The sequence below is a fragment of the Phocoena sinus genome, chromosome 19, assembly GCF_008692025.1.
Source record: "Phocoena sinus isolate mPhoSin1 chromosome 19, mPhoSin1.pri, whole genome shotgun sequence".
Taxonomy (NCBI): Eukaryota; Metazoa; Chordata; class Mammalia; order Artiodactyla; family Phocoenidae; genus Phocoena; species Phocoena sinus.
Genome location: NC_045781.1, coordinates 28,310,191 through 28,327,189, shown reverse-complemented (window position 1 = coordinate 28,327,189; position 16,999 = coordinate 28,310,191). Strand labels below are relative to the sequence as shown.

The following is a 16,999-nucleotide window of genomic DNA, read 5'->3' as shown; positions in this document are numbered from 1 at the left end:
CAACTAACCATCATTTGGTCCCTTCCTTCTGTTCAGGCCTTCCTTTAGTAGTAAATCAGTGATCTAAACTGCTTTGTACAGTTAATTTCCCAAAGACCAAAAGAAGAATGGATTCAATGAGTATTTTGCTGATTAGAAAATGAGCACGAGTCCTGAATACTCATACAGATCACACGTCTACTAAGTCCTGATGCAAGAAGAATTCATCTTTTTTTAAAAATTTATTTTCTATTTTTTTTTTTTTTTTTTGCTGCACGGCATGTGGGATCCTAGTTCCCCAACCAGGGATTGAACCTGCGCCCCCTGCATTGGGAGCGCAGAGTCCTAACCACTGGACTGCCAGGGAAGTCCCAAGAATTCATCTTTTTTTTTTTTTTTAACATCTCTTTTGGGGTATAATTGCTTTACAATGGTGTGTTCGTTTCTGCTTTATAACAATCAGTTACACATATACATATGTTCCCATATCTCTTCCCTCTTGCATCTCCCTCCCTCCCACCCTCCCTATCCCACCCCTCCAGGCGGTCACAAAGCACCGAGCTGATATCTCTGTGCTATGTGGCTGCTTCCCACTAGCTATCTACCTTACGTTTGGTAGTGTATATATGTCCATGCCTCTCTCTCGCTTTGTCACAGCTCACCCTTCCCCCTCCCCATATCCTCAAGTCTGTTCTCCAGTAGGTCTGTGTCTTTATTCCTGTCTTACCCCTAGGTTCTTCATGACATTTTTTCCCCTTAGATTCCATATATATGTCTTAGCATACGGTATTTGTCTTTCTCTTTCTGACTTACTTCACTCTGTATGACAGACTCTAGGTCTATCCACCTCATTACAAATAGCTCAATTTCGTTTCTTTTTATGGCTGAGTAATATTCCATTGTATATATGTGCCACATCTTCTTTATCCATTCATCCGATGATGGACACTTAGGTTGTTTCCATCTCCGGGCTATTGTAAATAGAGCTGCAATGAACATTGTGGTACATGACTCTTTTTGAATTATGGTTTTCTCAGGGTATATGCCCAGTAGTGGGATTGCTGGGTCATATGGTAGTTCTATTTTTAGTTTTTTAAGGAACCTCCATACTGTTCTCCATAGTGGCTGTACCAATTCACATTCCCACCAGCAGTGCAAGAGTGTTCCCTTTTGTCCACACCCTCCCCAGCATTTATTGTTTCTAGATTTTTTGATGATGGCCATTCTGACTGGTGTGAGATGATATCTCATTGTAGTTTTGATTTGTAGTGTAGATTTTATTTCCTTAATCTCCAATGATTAATGATGTTGAGCATTCTTTCATGTGTTTGTTGGCAGTCTGTATCTCTTCTTTGGAGAAATGTCTATTTAGGTCTTCTGCCCATTTTTGGATTGGGTTGTTTGTTCTTTTGTTATTGAGCTGCATGAGCTGCTTGTAAATTTTGGAAATTAATCCTTTGTCAGTTGCTTCATTTGCAAATATTTTCTCCCATTCTGAGGGTTGTCTTTTGGTCTCGTTTATGGTTTCCTTTGCTATGCAAAAGCTTTGAAGTTTCATTAGGTCCCATTTGTTTCTTTTTGTTTTTATTTCCATTTGTCTAGGAGGTGGGTCAAAAAGGATCTTGCTGTGATTTATGTCATAGAGTGTTCTGCCTGTGTTTTCCTCTAAGAGTTTGATAGTTTCTGGCCTTACATTTAGGTCTTTAATCGATTTTGAGCTTATTTTTGTGTATGGTGTTAGGGAGTGATCTAATCTCATACTTTTACATGTACCTGTCCAGTTTTCCCAGCACCATTTATTGAAGAGGTTGTCCTTTCTCCACTGTACATTCCTGCCTCCTTTATCAAAGATAAGGTGACCATATGTGCGTGGGTTTATCTCTGGGCTTTCTCTCCTGTTCCATTGATCTTTCTGTTTTTGTGCCAGTACCATACTGTCTTGATTACTGTAGCTTTGTAGTATATTCTGAAGTCAGGGAGCCTGATTCCTCCAGCTCTGTTTTTCATTCTCACGATTGCTTTGGCTATTCAGGGTCTTTTGTGTTTCCATACAAATTGTGAAATTTTTTGTTCTAGTTCTGTGAAAAATGCCATTGGTAGTTTGATAGGGATTGCATTGAATCTGTAGATTGCTTTGTGTAGTAGAGCCATTTTCACAATGTTCATTCTTCCAATCCAAGGGCATGGTATATCTCTCCATCTATTTGTATCATCTTTAATTTCTTTCATCAGTGTCTTATAATTTTCTGCATACAGGTCTTTTGTCTCCTTAGGTAGGTTTATTCCTAGATATTTTATTTTTGTTGCAGTGGTAAATGGAAGTGTTTTCTTGATTTCACTTTCAGATTTTTCATCATTAGTGTATAGGATTGCAAGAGATTTCTGTGCATTAATTTTTGTATCCTGCTGCTTTACCAAATTCATTGATTAGCTCTAGTAGTTTTCTGGTAGCATCTTTAGGATTCTCTACGTATAGCATCATGTCATCTGCAAACAGTGACAGTTTTACTTCTTTTCCGATTTGGATTCCTTTTATTTCCTTTTCTTCTCTGATTTCTGTGGCTAAAACTTCCAAAACTATATTGAATAAGAGTGGTGAGAGTAGGCAACCTTGTCTTGTTCCTGATCTTAGTGGAAATGCTTTCAGTTTTTCACCATTGAGGATGATGTTGGCTGTGGGTTTGTCATATATGGCCTTTATTATGTCGAGGAAAGTTCCCTCTATGCAGAATTCATCTTTTGACAGAAATATCAGATATGCTTCCAAAACTTACAATAATGAATGTAATATGAAGTGATTAAAAATGTTTTACAGGTAATGTTTAGGGCCAGTAGTTTTCTTTTTCTTAGTACTTTATATTTTAGTCTTAAAGAAATGGTACCTCAAGGCTGCCTCCTCATTTCCGTTTAAATAAATCATCCTTATTTTCATAATGAGGTCCTTTCTTGGTGCAGAGCTGGGGGCACGCAGGTAGGCAGGTGTTTTAAATATACTTTAGTTGCTTCTGTCCTTCATTTGTCAAGTATTTGTTGCATACCTACTATATCCAGGCATTGGACTGGATGCTGCGGAGACCAGAAAGAATGAAACAGACATGGTTCCTGCCTGGTGGAGCTTACTGTATAGTATGGAGATAGCTACTAATAAGTCATCTCTCAAATAGACAGAAAATTGCCATGAGGAAGTGGTGTTTGAGCAGAGGTCTGTGTAGGGGGAGAGAAAAGAAAGGTCCAGGCAAAGGGAACATCCAGTGCAAAGGCCCCCTCTTGCGGTGGGGCAGAGAGGGAGAGCATCACACCTCCAAGGAATTAAAAGGATGTAAGTAGTTGGAACCTGGGGCCTGTGGGGCTGGACAGGTGTTGGCCCAGCCATGCTGGGCCCTCGGTGATGGTAAGGAGTTTGGTCTTTGTCCCAAGAGCAACAGGAAACCACTGAAGGGTGGGGCTCCTCAACAAAAATCAAGGCTCTGTTAGCAATGAAGAAGGGGGAAATGGTTACCAGGTACGCAAGCAACAGTACTTACAGAAACACCCCAAATGTTGCCTATCCCAAAAAGAACTATTTCCCCATCTCCCCCACCCTCGTAAACAGTATGGCTTACTGTGTCTCATCTCAGTGAGTGGCCTCACTATTCACCCAGTAGCTCAAGTCAAAATCTAGGCTCCATCCATGATACTCCCCCTTGTCTTCAACCCCTTACCCTCCATATCTAATCCATGGCCAAGTCCTGTCCATTCTACCTCTTAAATATCTGAACTCATTCGCTTCTCCATCTCCACCGTCAAATTCATGCAATGGTGTCTTGCTGAGCCACCGCAGTGGTTTCCCACACGCTCTTGTATTTGTACAATCTGTTCTCCATACAAAGTGGCCTTTTCAAACTACAAATCCAATCATATCACTTCTCTGTCTGAAGGCCAGGGATCTGGGGTAAATCTTGCTGAGTCCTAGCCAATCATGGCAGACTCATTCCACCTGCCCTTGACTGGTTTCATTGAGGGCAGAGACCCAGTGACTCATTTCTGGTAAGCACCGCTTGGGGGGAGCTTCTGGGAAAGGGTTTCTTGTTCTTCGAAAAAGACCTTTGGGAGAAAAGGATGCTTTTTATTTTGCTAGACATTGTCACATCTAGGTGTGTCTGGAATGGCAGCAGCCATCTTGCGACCAGCCTGAAAGCAGTGCCTAAAGCCCAGAGTGCCACCCCTGGAAACTGCCCTACATGTGAGGCAAATCCCCTGGCTATGCAAGCCGATTTGAGTTGGGTTTTCTGGCATGTGCGGCTGTAAGGATTCTGATATGTGTCTGAAGCGTCTGGTGCCAAATGGGCAGTTGGATACGTGCAGCTGAAGCTCAGTGGAGAGGTCCGAGCTGGAGAAATATATGTGAGTCCTTGGTGAAGCTGAGGGAAGGGATAGATTTCCAAGGAGGAGGGTAGAAGGTGAGATCAGAAAAAAGTTTAGGAGAGGATGAGACTGCCAAGAAGTTTAGGAGGGATTGGGTCAGAGAGAGGTGCCAAGGGAGACCACCTGTGGCCAGGAGAAAGGATTTCCTGTTTATCTTCCTCTTTATATTGATTGAGACTAATATTAGGAAGGGCATTATAACATTCCTAAGTGTATTCAAACTGGACAAAAGGAAGTGGCTCAGGAATGTTTTCGCTAGAGGAGGAAGTTGGATTTCAGAACCAACCCTTGGGATTAGGGGAGTTTGGCTGTCTGCCATTTTACAAGGAGGTCATTTTACCAGAATTTCAAAGGCAACCAAAAATTGAACAAACAACCTGATCAGGGTATACTCCTCCTCTTCTGAGTGTAAGATACTGAGTTAGGTGGAGATTGGAAGGGCATCCCGAGAGGAGGCACCATCGTAATAAAAGGCTCGGAGGGTGTAAGCCAAGAGCATCCGTCACAGAATGAGGCTGGAGAAAAACGTGGGAAATGAGACGGGAATATGGTCAGCATAGGGTGTGCCTTGTAAATCAGGCTAAGTTTACATTTTATTCAGTCTGAAACGGTTCCCGTGGAAGGTTTTTGAACAGTGAGGAGTTAGATGTGGTAAAGGTGTTCCGGATCACCTTTGTTAGGTTAAAAAAAAAAAAAAATCAGAGGACCAGGCGCTACGTTACCATGAGAGGTTCTCAAACTTCAGTCCGTACCAAAGTTACCAGAGGAATTTGTGAAAAATGTAAATTCCTGGTACTCACCACCCCCCGGATTGGGATTCTATAGGTTGGGTCCGATACGTACACTTTTTAAAAAGCCTTCTGGCAGCGCTACTGCCAAGGGATGAGTTGGGAGTTTAGCTCCCATCCTCTGCATCCCTTCGCTCCTCCATTCTTTGACACAGAAAATGGGCGTTTCTCAATGTTACACCAGAAGTTCTTACAGGGTCTATCAACCTGACAGCGGCCCCAGCCCCTCCCACGTCGGGCGGACCCGACGTGGCGGTCTCGGGCCCCGCAGCGACGCCAGGGACTGAGGACCGAGCAGGGGCGGGCACCAGGCGGTCGGGCGGCGACCGGGCCCCTCTCTCGAATTCCTGCCCCAAGCCCGGCCCCGCCCTGCCTCGGGTTTGGAAAACCCGCAGCCCTAGCCCGCCTGAACAACAGCGGTGGCCACGCACAAACCTGTGGGCGGGTCTCCATGGTGACTGGCGGACGCTGTGACCAATTATGTACCGGCGTTTGTTTCCGCCCCATCCCTCCCCCGGGGCCGATACTTCCGTGACTGACAGTTCCCTCTGGACGCTGTTACGTAAGGGGAGGGTCAAGTGCGGCCCCACCCGAACCGAGCAGATTTGATTGGCAGGACCTAGTGCCGCCGCCCCAACGCCCCCGGAAGAACGTCCTTGACGGACAGGTATAGGAGCCACTCGGCGCCGCGAGGCTGGGCGGAAGCGTCCGGGCCCAAGGGAGGGGGGCAGGGGGCGGATCCGGAGGCTGGGAGCCGGGCTGGGCGGGGCGGGGAGTAGGTAGGGGCTGGGCTGGCTCTGCGGCCAGAGATGCTGAGGGGCCGCGACGGCGCTCTGCAGCTGGGAGCACTGCATTAAAAACACCGAAGTGGGGTGCGCTGCCAGGCCGGTGGTAGGTACGCGAGGGCTGTCGAGTTCTCAAACGCGGACCGCCAGCGTCCTCGGGGCCGGCATTTGTATACCCTACCAGGGGCCCTCGACTCCGTAGCGACGGCGGCCGCACTGGGACACGGGGGCGGGGCTGGGCACCTGTCCGCGTTCGTAGGCACCTGCTGCACCGGCCGCCGCGGGGCCCGGGGCCTGGCGCTGGGGGCTGCCCGGGAGCGTGGCCGGGCCGGCCCGAGGAGGGGAGGTGGGCCGGACCTGTTTGCCCTGTCCGAGGCCCACACTCCTCGGCCCCCTCCCCACTCCCGGCTCTGTCCCCGCTCCCAGGTTGACGGGGGCGTCCGAGGCTCGCAGCCCCCCCACCAGAGGGTCTCGCGGGCCTGGCCGGCCGCGAGCTATCTGCGAGGTCGGGATTTGGCTCCTGCCTTGCATCATCCCGAGACAGGTTTGTCCAGATTCCCTGCGTGTGCGGAGATGGGTTTCCGCCCCGGGCGCGGGTGCACGTCCCGGCTGTCCCCGGAGAGACGGGGCCGAGGCTGTTTTCATCTTTTCCCTGGGCCCTGCTCCGTCGCCTCTTAACATGGAATTTAAGGCTGTTCGGGGTGATGTGCCTATTTAGGAACTCTGGTACATAGGAGGTAAGCACCGCCCGTCTCTTAAGTTTTGGCTCAGGACAGGTGCGGATCATTCTTATAGGGCCGAGCTACGACTTCTCAGCTGTATGATATAAAGAGAGACAATCATGTGTTGTTTGTACGACCAGACCAGCAGAAATTCTAAAGTTGTTTCGGAATGAGTAGGACGTGCCTTGTGTTTTCTTCCATCTATGTCACTCCTGTTGGAAAAATGCTGTACTGTGCCTGGGTAAAGTAGATAGCTATTAAAGAGTGTAGTTGCTCATGAAAAGCGTGCTACAATTTCTCGATTATGTCGTCGCTGGAAACAAAGGCAGCAGTAGACAATACCTCCTTCTTAAAGACAGGAGGAACTGGGGCTAAGTTTTATTTGATTCTTAAGGGCAAGGTCATAGAATCTTTACGTGTTAGACTTGGAAGGGACCTTACAGGTGACTGATCCACCCCAGTAAATTTACATGGTGGTGAGCGCTGTATCCCAGGGGGACAGGATTCCCTGTCAAATCAGGTCTGTTCGAGATGATGGTTGGGTGCTGCACGATACTCTGGATCTGAAAACCAGTGTTGCTCTTATTTGCACCAAACAGGAACATACACACCCACACAGTTTTGATGTCCCAGCCATTTGGGCTTGTATCATAGTTACCTTTAAAGGCAGATTTGCAGGGAGCTCTCAGCAATAAGTTGCTGCTTACTGGATGTAAGTCATCAGGTAGGTGGGAGAACCAGAATCCTCATTACTTGGATTCAATTATTGGGTGGCATTGTATCTTGGAAAGCAAAGCAGCAGTAATGGGCACTGGTAGGGTATGGGACCCACCTGTGGATGTCATAGGCTCGGCAGAAAACAAATTTTTGCTGATTAGGGACACCTGGTACGTGCTTCTCTAATGATTTGCTTCTTACAAATTTTGTAAAATGTTGCTTTAAATTTTTACCCTTTTCACCTTCAGCTGGTTGACTGGTGCAAGTAGGAATTTAGCAGAGCTCTGTTTTAAACATGACCAAGCCTGGGGGAAGTCACCAGAGCAGACAAATTACTGTTCTTACGCTCCGCTTGCTGCTTGTCCTTTGCCTCTTCCTTTATATTTTTAGTAAATGACCCACTGACTTTGTGACTTTTGAAACATGCTTTCTTATCCACTTCGCATAATCCTGCTGTTTCCACACTTGAAGCAGTTGGAAAAGGTCGTTTTTTGTTTGTTTTGTGGATGGTCCAGACAGGACCCAGGTCTCCCTCCCCCTCTGTCTCGTATGCTCTGCCTTTGGTTGCTAGTTTTGTTGGAGAGAATCATTCTGTACTTAAGACACTCTCAAATCAGCTCCCTTGGATCTTTAATTGCCATAACCCTGAGAACTGTGATAGACCTTTTGTGTCAGTGGGCACAGTGCATTCTGAACCTGGCTTTCCCAGTAGTTAAATGCCTAGACATTATGCTAGTAGCAGCTGCTGTAGTCCATATCTTTTGCACTTCTGGCACCAGAGCTGAACTGTGTCACTGAATATTCTGAATCCTGGCCAAGGACTTGGTACACAGATTCCTGTCGGCATTTAAAGATGGGAAAGAAATTGGAGTCAGGAGAGGGAGGGGGTATAGAAGGAAACTATTTCTAAAGATTTTTCCCCCTAGGTTTTTATAACTACATGTTATATAACATTATACTGTATTTCTGCTTAGAGATACAGATTTAGTTCTTAACTATTTCAGAAGTCTTAACTGTTGGTGTTGGTCTGTTTCTCTGTTTTCCCATCTCATTTTAAGGTAAAGTGAATTCTGCGGACGGAAGAGTTTGATGACACAGACCACTGAATTTCTTTGTTTGGAGTACACGTTATGAACCCTTTCTGGAGCATGTCTACAAGCTCTGTACGCAAAGTAGGTATAGTTGATAAATTTACTGAGGAAACCCATTTGTGTCAGAACAGAGGCCAAAATAATTCATACCAAGGTTGCCTACAATCTTAACAAAATGACCTTGTTTTTCTAGTTTAGGTTTTACTTTTGGGAAACAATTATTTGGTTGATTAAAGTCAGTTTCTGAGACCAAGATCACATCTCAAATAGAAATCATTCTAGTAATCAAAATGCTGTTATTTTGACTTAGGTTATATTTACACATGATGAAATTTGAGACACTTTATTGTAGCAGTCTTTTGACAAACTGCAAGATTTCATGGTTAGAGAAGTGTTGGGCAAGACCAGTCCAATATGGTCAAGTCAGGCTTGAGGGCACTGGTTTAAGTTTTCTAAATAAAATACATTTTAGGGAAGCTTAAAATACACAAACAAAAAGAAAATGAATGTCACCCATAATTCCACGTGTAAGAGAACACCACTGTTAATCTTTTTTCCTGTACACGATGCTGTGTACGCTTTTAATACAGCTAATTCAGGCTTTGACTGCACTTGAGCCGAGGAGATGCCTATGAGACGATAGTTTAGTCTCTGACTCATTTACCCCTCTGTCTTTGACTAAGAATGACAGTTTATACTGATGATAGTCCAAATGTGCAAATGTGTCCATTAGGGACAAGATCAAAATCAGACCCATGCAAGTGAGAGAATAGCTTCATTCTTAGTTTCTAACCGAAGTGGTGACATCAGGTAGTGACTGCTTTCAGTCCTCTATACTATTTATTTTGAGATGCTTAGCACCCGACTTTCTACAGCTAAATGCTAGGGGACCTTTCTAGTCTTGTCTAATTGTGTAGTAACCCCTTGTCCTCTTTCTGGGGTCACCGGGAGAAACCATTTCTTTCTCCGTTTCAAGTAAATCCTGTAAATATTGGCCTTATTGTCTTTATAGGATGCAGCTGATGAATGAATTGTCTTATGATTTAGTCTTGCTTCAGCTTTGCTCTGCTCTCTGTAATAGCCTGCCTGCTCAACAGACTTTCAGGTCATCTTGATCATGGTGCTAGGATGTCCTTGTAAAAGAGTAATTCCAGCTTTTCAGTCAAAGACTAAAGGACATCACATGTAGTCTTGTGATTTAAGAATCATCCTAACAAATGTTCTCACCGCTTCATCTTGAATAGCGATCTGATGGTGAAGAAAAGACATTAACAGGGGATGTGAAAACCAGTCCTCCACGCACTGCTCCAAAGAAACAGCTGCCTTCTATTCCCAAAAATGCTTTGCCCATAACTAAGCCTTCATCTCCTGCCCCGGCAACACAGCCAGCAAATGGCACGCATGCTTCTTACGGACCTTTCTACCTGGAATACTCCCTTCTTGCGGAATTGTAAGTTCTGAAACTAACTGGTTAACTTTTGAATGACCCTTGAAGGTGAAGAATGAAACTTATTCTGAAGGACTCAGTAAATAGCAGCCATTTAATCTTAAAGCTCAAACCCATCCCCCTCCAGTATTAGCCTTAATGTATATAGGATGGACTCTATTGCTAGCAATATAACCTTTCTTCACCAAGGCCTAAGTGGTGTTATATAAATATCCTCTTCTAAAAGTAATGATTCTTATTGAGAGCTTGGCTAAGTAAGATTTAAAGGCAAATGTGTGCTTTAATTTCCATGTCTGTTTTGGAGAGCAAGAGGAGGGGGAAACAGATTTATTAAGCATCCAGGAACTTAATTTTGGTCTACCTTTATATGAGGTGAGGAATTCACCTCTGAAGAGGTTGTTGTAGAGGGTGGGACAGTGGGAGGGTGGCGATCTATTCTTTCTTGGGTCAAACCCAGCTGGAGGTTTGTGCTCCATTCTGGTGATCACCCTGTAAGAGGCATCTATCCTGACAGACTGAGGAGAGGGTCCCCAAAAGAGATGGTCCCAGGAGGAGATGGTCCCAGTAGGCGGAGGTCAGGAAGCCTGACCATGGCAGTCAGCAGTTGAAGGAACGGGAACCACTGACTTGGAGAAAACCTGGAAAGTACTTATTAAAGCTGTCTTCACCTGAAGGTCCGTCATTAGAAAGGGGATTTGACTTATTCTGTATGACCCCCAGGGGCAGAACTAGGCCATTATGGGGAAGTTTTAAAGATTTGGGCTCCATGTAAGTAAGAACTTGACTAGTCACAGAAGACAGAAACTGGACTGAAGTTGCATGTATCAGTAGAGTGTGAGGAGATGGGCACTTCTGCAGCGTCTAGTAGTGGTGCCACAGTGCTTGGCCCATCAGAGGGGCTCAAATAGTGATTGAGTGCAGATGGCATTTGATTTGCTCATTTGTTATATGGGCAGAACGTCTGGAGAATTAATTCTGAATTTCAGTCATGTAAAACTTCCTTTGTATATGAAGTTTAATTTTAAAAGCATCCTCCAGCCGTCCCTCACTGTGCTAACGTTGTAATGGTCAGAGGGTCTGAGGCCGCAGTGTAAACGGCGAGTGTGATTTGGTAGCACAGGTCCCTTTAGCTTTATAATGGAAGCCTGTGTTTGAGGCGAGGCAGTGAGTTGGACAGGCTTCTATTGTGGCATTAAATCTGCTGTCTGTATTAGGACACAAAATTGCCTTTTTGGCAAACCTCACTGTAGTAGATCCATCTGTCAACCATGCTGCTGTTGACATGCTGAATTATATGAGTTAAAAATGGAATAACTACTTTAAAATGATTGAAATATAAGTGTGGTAGCACACAGGTCATAAATAAAAACAGTCAGCTGAGGTCCAACAAGCTGCTTTGCAGTAACATTCAGGATTGGCAGGTTAATGTGTCTTCAGACCCTCAGTCAACATTGTTCTTTTCAAGGTCTGGTCACAGTGTTACTTGTTTAGGCTCATAGCTCAGCTAAAAAAGGAACAGAGCAGAATGGCTGTCAGGTGACCAGGTCCCAGAAGAGCCAGTGCAGCCTCTGTCTTCCCTTGTTTCAGCACCCACCGTTTCCCACGCCACGGCCCACAGAGTTCAAGTGTCTGAGTTGGGGGTAAATTCAGGAGCAGAGTACAGTGTGAGCGCCTCAGGCTGCCTGCCTTCTACCAGGAACACTGCCGCACCGACTGGTGTTCAAACTTAAAATGACCCCCAAATGAGGGTAATTCCATGGGATTTTAATGTCTTAATTACCTAAAGTTGTATTTTAAAAAGGCTTTTAAATGTGTGTGGGTAAGATGTGTTGTTCGTGGTCACAAAAGCAATAATCGTACAGATACTCGCACTGACCTAAAATGTGATGTCCAGAATTACCTACAGGTTGGTTTCCAAGATGGTGTTTTGGGGAAGCTGATTTCTGGGTGGAAAACCTGATTGTGTATCCCTGTTCGGCTTTAATTTCTTAATCTGGGGCCCTTATTTGGCTGTGTTTCTCTGTAAGCATGTGTTATGAAACCAGTAAACAGGCAGCAGTCAGGGCCAGGTGAGAGATTGTGATGACTCTGTCTGTATGGTTAGAGTATCAGCTGCCCTTCGAGGGACTATTCCTTCTTTCAGAAAATGAACGTGGGTGGTTTGGTCTGTATGTCGTTTCCATCCGTGCAATCTCACTATTCTGCTGCTTCTGTTTTAGTACCTTGGTTGTGAAGCAGAAGTTACCTGGTGTCTATGTGCAGCCATCTTATCGATCTGCATTAAGTAAGAAGGATTCGCTCTTTTTATAGCATATTTGGTTCCTCTGACACAAACTTAGCCCGTAACTGTTTTTATTTTTTCCTACAGTGTGGTTTGGAGTAATATTCATACGGCATGGACTTTATCAAGATGGTGTATTTAAGTTTACAGTTTACATCCCCGATAACTACCCAGATGGTGACTGTCCAGTAAGTTGGGGATACGGTCTGGCTTCTTTTCTTTCTTGGACCCTCCTCACCCTCCTTACTGCAGGAAGAGGGTTTAAGGGGCTTTAAAGATTTCTTGGTTCTTTTCCTGGCCTAATACTTTTATGATTTCAGTTTCCCGAAATGTTTTGCCTACTCGGTAGTCTTTTCAGGGGGATTTTTTGCTTTGTTGCATCTTTTGCCATGCTAGCCTCTGCCTTCAGCTTTACTTGTTTCTCTGCTCAGGGTGTGCAGGTGAGGCTGGAAGCTGTAGTACAGCTCTCCCTACGTGAATTGCGATTGTTATGCTGTGGTAGAGAAGGGCGACTTTTCCCCTGCTTCACTGCAAAACTTAGTCTTACAGGAAAATGGTGAAAGTAGTTAGGTGTCCCTCTTGAGGCAGCTCTTTGACTTTAAGCAACAAAACTGCCTTGTTCTGAAGCTTCTTTTACAACTTATCCGCGTGGGTTTAATATACTCCATTGCTTCCATTAAAGGATGTGTCTCTCTTTCAATGTAGCGTTTGGTGTTTGATATTCCCGTCTTTCACCCGCTAGTTGATCCCACCTCAGGTGAACTGGATGTGAAGAGAGCATTTGCAAAATGGAGGTTAGTAAATAAATGTTTCGCGTGGTGACATAAGCCAGCAAGAGGAAGCCTCAGTAATCCTGCCATGTTTCCCTTTAGGCGGAACCATAATCATATTTGGCAAGTATTGATGTATGCAAGGAGAGTTTTCTACAAGATTGATACAGCAAGCCCCCTAAACCCGGAGGCTGCAGTACTGTATGTTACTTTGCTTTGTTATGTAAGATAAACTTGAAAAGATAGCAAAGTAGATTATGTTGGTAACCTTTTGATTTAAACTTTTAACACAGGTACGAAAAAGATATTCAGCTTTTTAAAAGTAAAGTGGTTGACAGTGTTAAGGTGTGCGCTGCTCATTTGTTTGACCAGCCTAAAATAGAAGACCCCTATGCAATTAGGTGAGTGGTACATTATCGAGATAAAGTACACTTTGCAGTACTGCGCTGCTGTTTTCCAGGTGGCCTTAGAATGGGGATGTAAAAGGAAAGTGTATAATCTGTTAGCCTACCACCTTTCTAACTTGGTATCAGCTTGATTTCTGCTTTCAACGTGGACTGACACATTGTGCCAGTAGCAAGCTATTTAATGACTTCGGTTTCCTAAGGACCCTTGTAATGTGCTCGTTCAAATGTAAGGACTTCTCTTTCCAGTTGGAGCCCCTCTTAAACTCCCATACCCCAACCGACTTACGGGTTTGGTGAAAGGAGGGCAACTGAACAGCGTGAGAGTGAATAGTGTGAATGCTGGGTTCCCTGAGCATGGCGTTAGTTTATGTTGAGGAAGGGTGTCTGCAGGAGTATGGAAAACGGAAGCGATGGAGCTCTTGGGCAGCACTGGTGTTGCTGTGCATAGTGGTAGTGGTCAAGGGCTTGGGCTCTATGGTTAGACTGAGTGACTTTTGCACTTACTGGCTTTGGTGACCCAGAGCAATTATGTAATTTTACTGTGCCTCACTTTCTTCAAGTAATAGGACTTCAGGGGTGGTTGTGAGGCTTAAATGAGCTAACCCATGTAAAGTGCTAAGGGATAGTTAACTGTGAGAAAATCATTTAGATAATGTCTAAAACTTACATATTGACAACTGATTAAAGATTGTTCCTTGTTAACTTTTGTTAGGGGAACTGGGTTAAAAATGTAAAAAAAAATGGATGTTAAACAAATTTAGTAAGCTATTTTTTAATATTTTTCTCTTCCTGAAGCTTTTCTCCGTGGAATCCTTCTGTACATGATGAAGCCAGAGAGAAGATGCTAACTCAGAAAGTAAGTAGATTACCAGTTTGGAAATCGTTAACTCACTGTTTCCTTTCTAAAATAACTTCACTGGAGACTACTCAGTATATACAAATAACTTTTGAGGAAACAAATTTGCACAGTGCTGAAATCCCCTCATCAGTCATTTTTTAATGTCTGTTTTTCATTGTGCCTAGAAGAAGCCTGAAGAACAGCACAATAAAAGTGTTCACGTTGCTGGCCTGTCATGGGTAAAGCCTGGCTCAGTACAACCTTTCAGTAAAGAAGAGAAAACGGTAGCAACTTAAGAGCTGGCGAATCTGGTGCACTGTGCACTTTCCTGCTGGACTTGGGCTAGTAGAGCTGACCAATGGCAAAGGACTGCCTGCAGAGTAAAATGGTGTGCGCAGTGACTGGTGTCAGTGTTGTCCGTGTATGCTTAGGTTCTAACAGCAAGTTCTGGAAACCTCTCTTTACGTAATGCATTACTTCTGTCAGAAGTGTCTTCAGGGTGGTTTTTACGTAATGCATTACTTCTGTCAGAAGTGTCTTCAGGGTGGTTTTTACGTAATGCATTACTTCTGTCAGAAGTGTCTTCAGGGTGGTTATCTAGTTCAGTACTCCAAATTCTTGGGGACCTGGAGGCTTATGCATTTTTCTGAATATAATGCTAAAGGTAAGTTGCATTCATTTAAACTAATGAAGTAGGCGGAGTTCAGCACTATCGAATGATTTTTAAATCAGTGGTTTCAGGTGTACATATGTTAGGATATGGAGAGGAGATGTATAGAGAGAGCAGTTTCCATAGCTTATTAGCACTTTTAAGTGGAAGAGCATTTGAACCTCAGTCTTCAGCCTACTGTGTTACTGATATACAAACTGCTGTCACTGAGGTACATATTAGGTGAGTGAGAAGAAACCAGAACACTTGTTCATAGTTTTTTTTTTAAGCAAATTACTTATTGTATTTTTATGGCAGGACGGAGAAAAAGTGTTAAAACGGTTTCTAATGAAGTCAGATATTTAAATGATGAATGACTAATGTGTTTCGTAGAGACAATAAACCAATAAATGATTGTTTTTTGTCATTTATGCAGGACGTTAAATACCCTTTTCTCAATATAACTAAACAAAGATTAATTTATAAGTGCTTTATTGAAAAATACTTATTTTCATATAAAATTACAGTAGCAGTAAGTATCTTGAGAGGTTTTATAAATATTTTTGCAGAACACTATTCTAATTGAACAGTGTAAGTAAGTTCCATATTTCTTTCAGAGCAATATGAAGTTACCTAGTAACTTTGTTTATACTGATTCAATTTACAATTGAATTTTCTCCCTAATAAGATTATTCATTCAACTTTAAAACTGCTGGAACAATAATGATTAATAAAGGTATATATAGATAATTCAGTAGCTGTTAAATTAACATTTTCTAATTTGTATAAATGGTACTATGTACTAATAAAAACCTAAATTCTCCAATCTATTTTTTAAACTTCCAGGAACACACCCAAAGATATTTAAAATATATCACCTTAATAAAGACACACGTCTTTTGGATAACTGCCTCCTAAAGGAAGAGGTCATAATTTTTCATAATCTCTTAATTCAACTTGATTTAAAATCTTTACTAGCCAGCTGATCCCTATCAATCAACAAAAAATGGAGAATTTAAAACACATGCCCAAAAGGTAGCTACTGGGGCTTTAACAATTTTTTAAAAGTACAAAAGCATCAAAGAAGATACTGAATTAAGTTCAGCCTAAAAGTTTTGTACTTAATGAAGTTCACATTGTAGAAAGTGCCATTGCAAATATACAGCAAAATCTGGGTTACAAAATCATGCTTTTTAAAGCCCTAAAGTGCCACTTCTTATACAGGTTCACTCACACATTGCACACCAGTCAAGCACTTGTCACACTGCACCACACCTAATGGGGAGAGGGAAGAATTACACAAAGGGAATGGGAGACTGGACTAATAACCTAGGACCTTCAAATCTAGGCGCTCTACCTTGTTACCTTTTAGGAATGCAAAACTCTTACACTCCTACCAAGTGTTTTAGGACAAAAATTACCTACTTTTGCTTTTCATGAGGGCCAGGTAGGAATGAATTGAAATACAGTTCCTCTGCTGGAACACGCTAACAGAGACCTCTTATACACACGTTTGAGTGCGCTTTGTTCTCTGCAATTCTTGTAGTAGCTTTGCCAAAGAGTCAAAAAAAAAAATCCAAGTTTGGATTCTAAGCAGCCTTGATGGCAAGCACTGAAAGGTAGGGAAAAAGGCAGTTGGGATAAGTAAAAATATCCTAAGGATACTGGAAGGATTAAGGAAAAGAGCCCCATAATCCAGCATGCATTACATGATGCTGCTAAACAGAGTTTGTGAAAAGACAGTTTCAGTACAACAGACTAACCTCAGTGGGAACCTCGGTCATTAGCTACATCTTGGAGACGGCGTAATAAGGCAGAATGATTTTCTGGGCAAATTCTTTTTGCAGGTGATTCACTTCCATCTTCCAGAAGAATCCCTCTCTTTTTGGTTGGCGTTTCTCCTGTCCGTATCATACTGTTAATTTCTCTCAGTCTCTGGGGGGGCGGGGGGTTAAAAATAAATATAAAAACTTTAAAATTCTAATACATAGTTCAGTGTTAAGTCAAAGAACCTCAAATAAGTTAAGCGGTTTATCTTGAAGAGTTTGAACATCTTTATAAAGAAACGTACTACCAAATCTTATGTCCTTCCAATTTTCACTTCTCAGCTGCCTGACATTG

At 43.3% G+C, this 16,999-nt stretch overlaps 2 protein-coding genes across 10 annotated transcripts in view; one reads left to right on the top strand and one right to left on the bottom strand.

Annotated features, from left to right (window-relative positions):
• Nucleotides 1-5,921: 5,921 nt before the first annotated feature.
• On the top strand, nt 5,922-15,309 carry AKTIP (AKT interacting protein). 7 transcript variants are annotated; one of them, XM_032612611.1, is made up of 10 exons: nt 5,922-6,062; nt 8,454-8,567; nt 9,731-9,936; nt 12,153-12,217; nt 12,302-12,402; nt 12,920-13,008; nt 13,087-13,185; nt 13,278-13,385; nt 14,187-14,247; nt 14,418-15,309. In XM_032612611.1, the coding sequence occupies exons 2-10, from the start codon at nt 8,526-8,528 to the stop codon at nt 14,523-14,525; spliced, it is 879 nt and encodes a 292-aa protein (XP_032468502.1). In that variant the 5' UTR covers nt 5,922-6,062; nt 8,454-8,525; the 3' UTR covers nt 14,526-15,309. The 7 variants fall into 7 exon arrangements, with proteins under 7 accessions (XP_032468502.1, XP_032468498.1, XP_032468503.1 ...); XM_032612607.1 differs by having other exon boundaries at nt 14,415-15,309; XM_032612612.1 differs by having other exon boundaries at nt 5,923-6,066.
• Nucleotides 15,310-15,353: 44 nt separating this feature from the next.
• The window catches only part of RBL2 (RB transcriptional corepressor like 2), a 45,905-nt gene continuing 44,259 nt past the window's right edge, over nt 15,354-16,999 (bottom strand). For 2 of the 3 annotated variants that reach the window (XM_032612605.1, XM_032612606.1), the window contains exon 22: nt 15,354-16,813. In XM_032612605.1, the coding sequence (XP_032468496.1) occupies nt 16,643-16,813 (171 nt within the window). In that variant the 3' untranslated portion in view covers nt 15,354-16,642. The remainder of the gene's footprint in view (nt 16,814-16,999) is intronic. The other variant, XR_004346867.1, reaches the window with a different exon arrangement.

Coding starts and splice junctions, on each gene's coding strand:
- AKTIP (XM_032612607.1), top strand. CDS start 8,526: ATGAACCCTTTCTGGAGCATGTCTACAAGCTCTGTACGCAAA. Junction 13,186..13,277: donor AACCCGGAGGCTGCAGTACT/GTATGTTACTTT, acceptor CTTTTAACACAG/GTACGAAAAAGATATTCAGC. Junction 13,386..14,186: donor GAAGACCCCTATGCAATTAG/GTGAGTGGTACA, acceptor CTCTTCCTGAAG/CTTTTCTCCGTGGAATCCTT.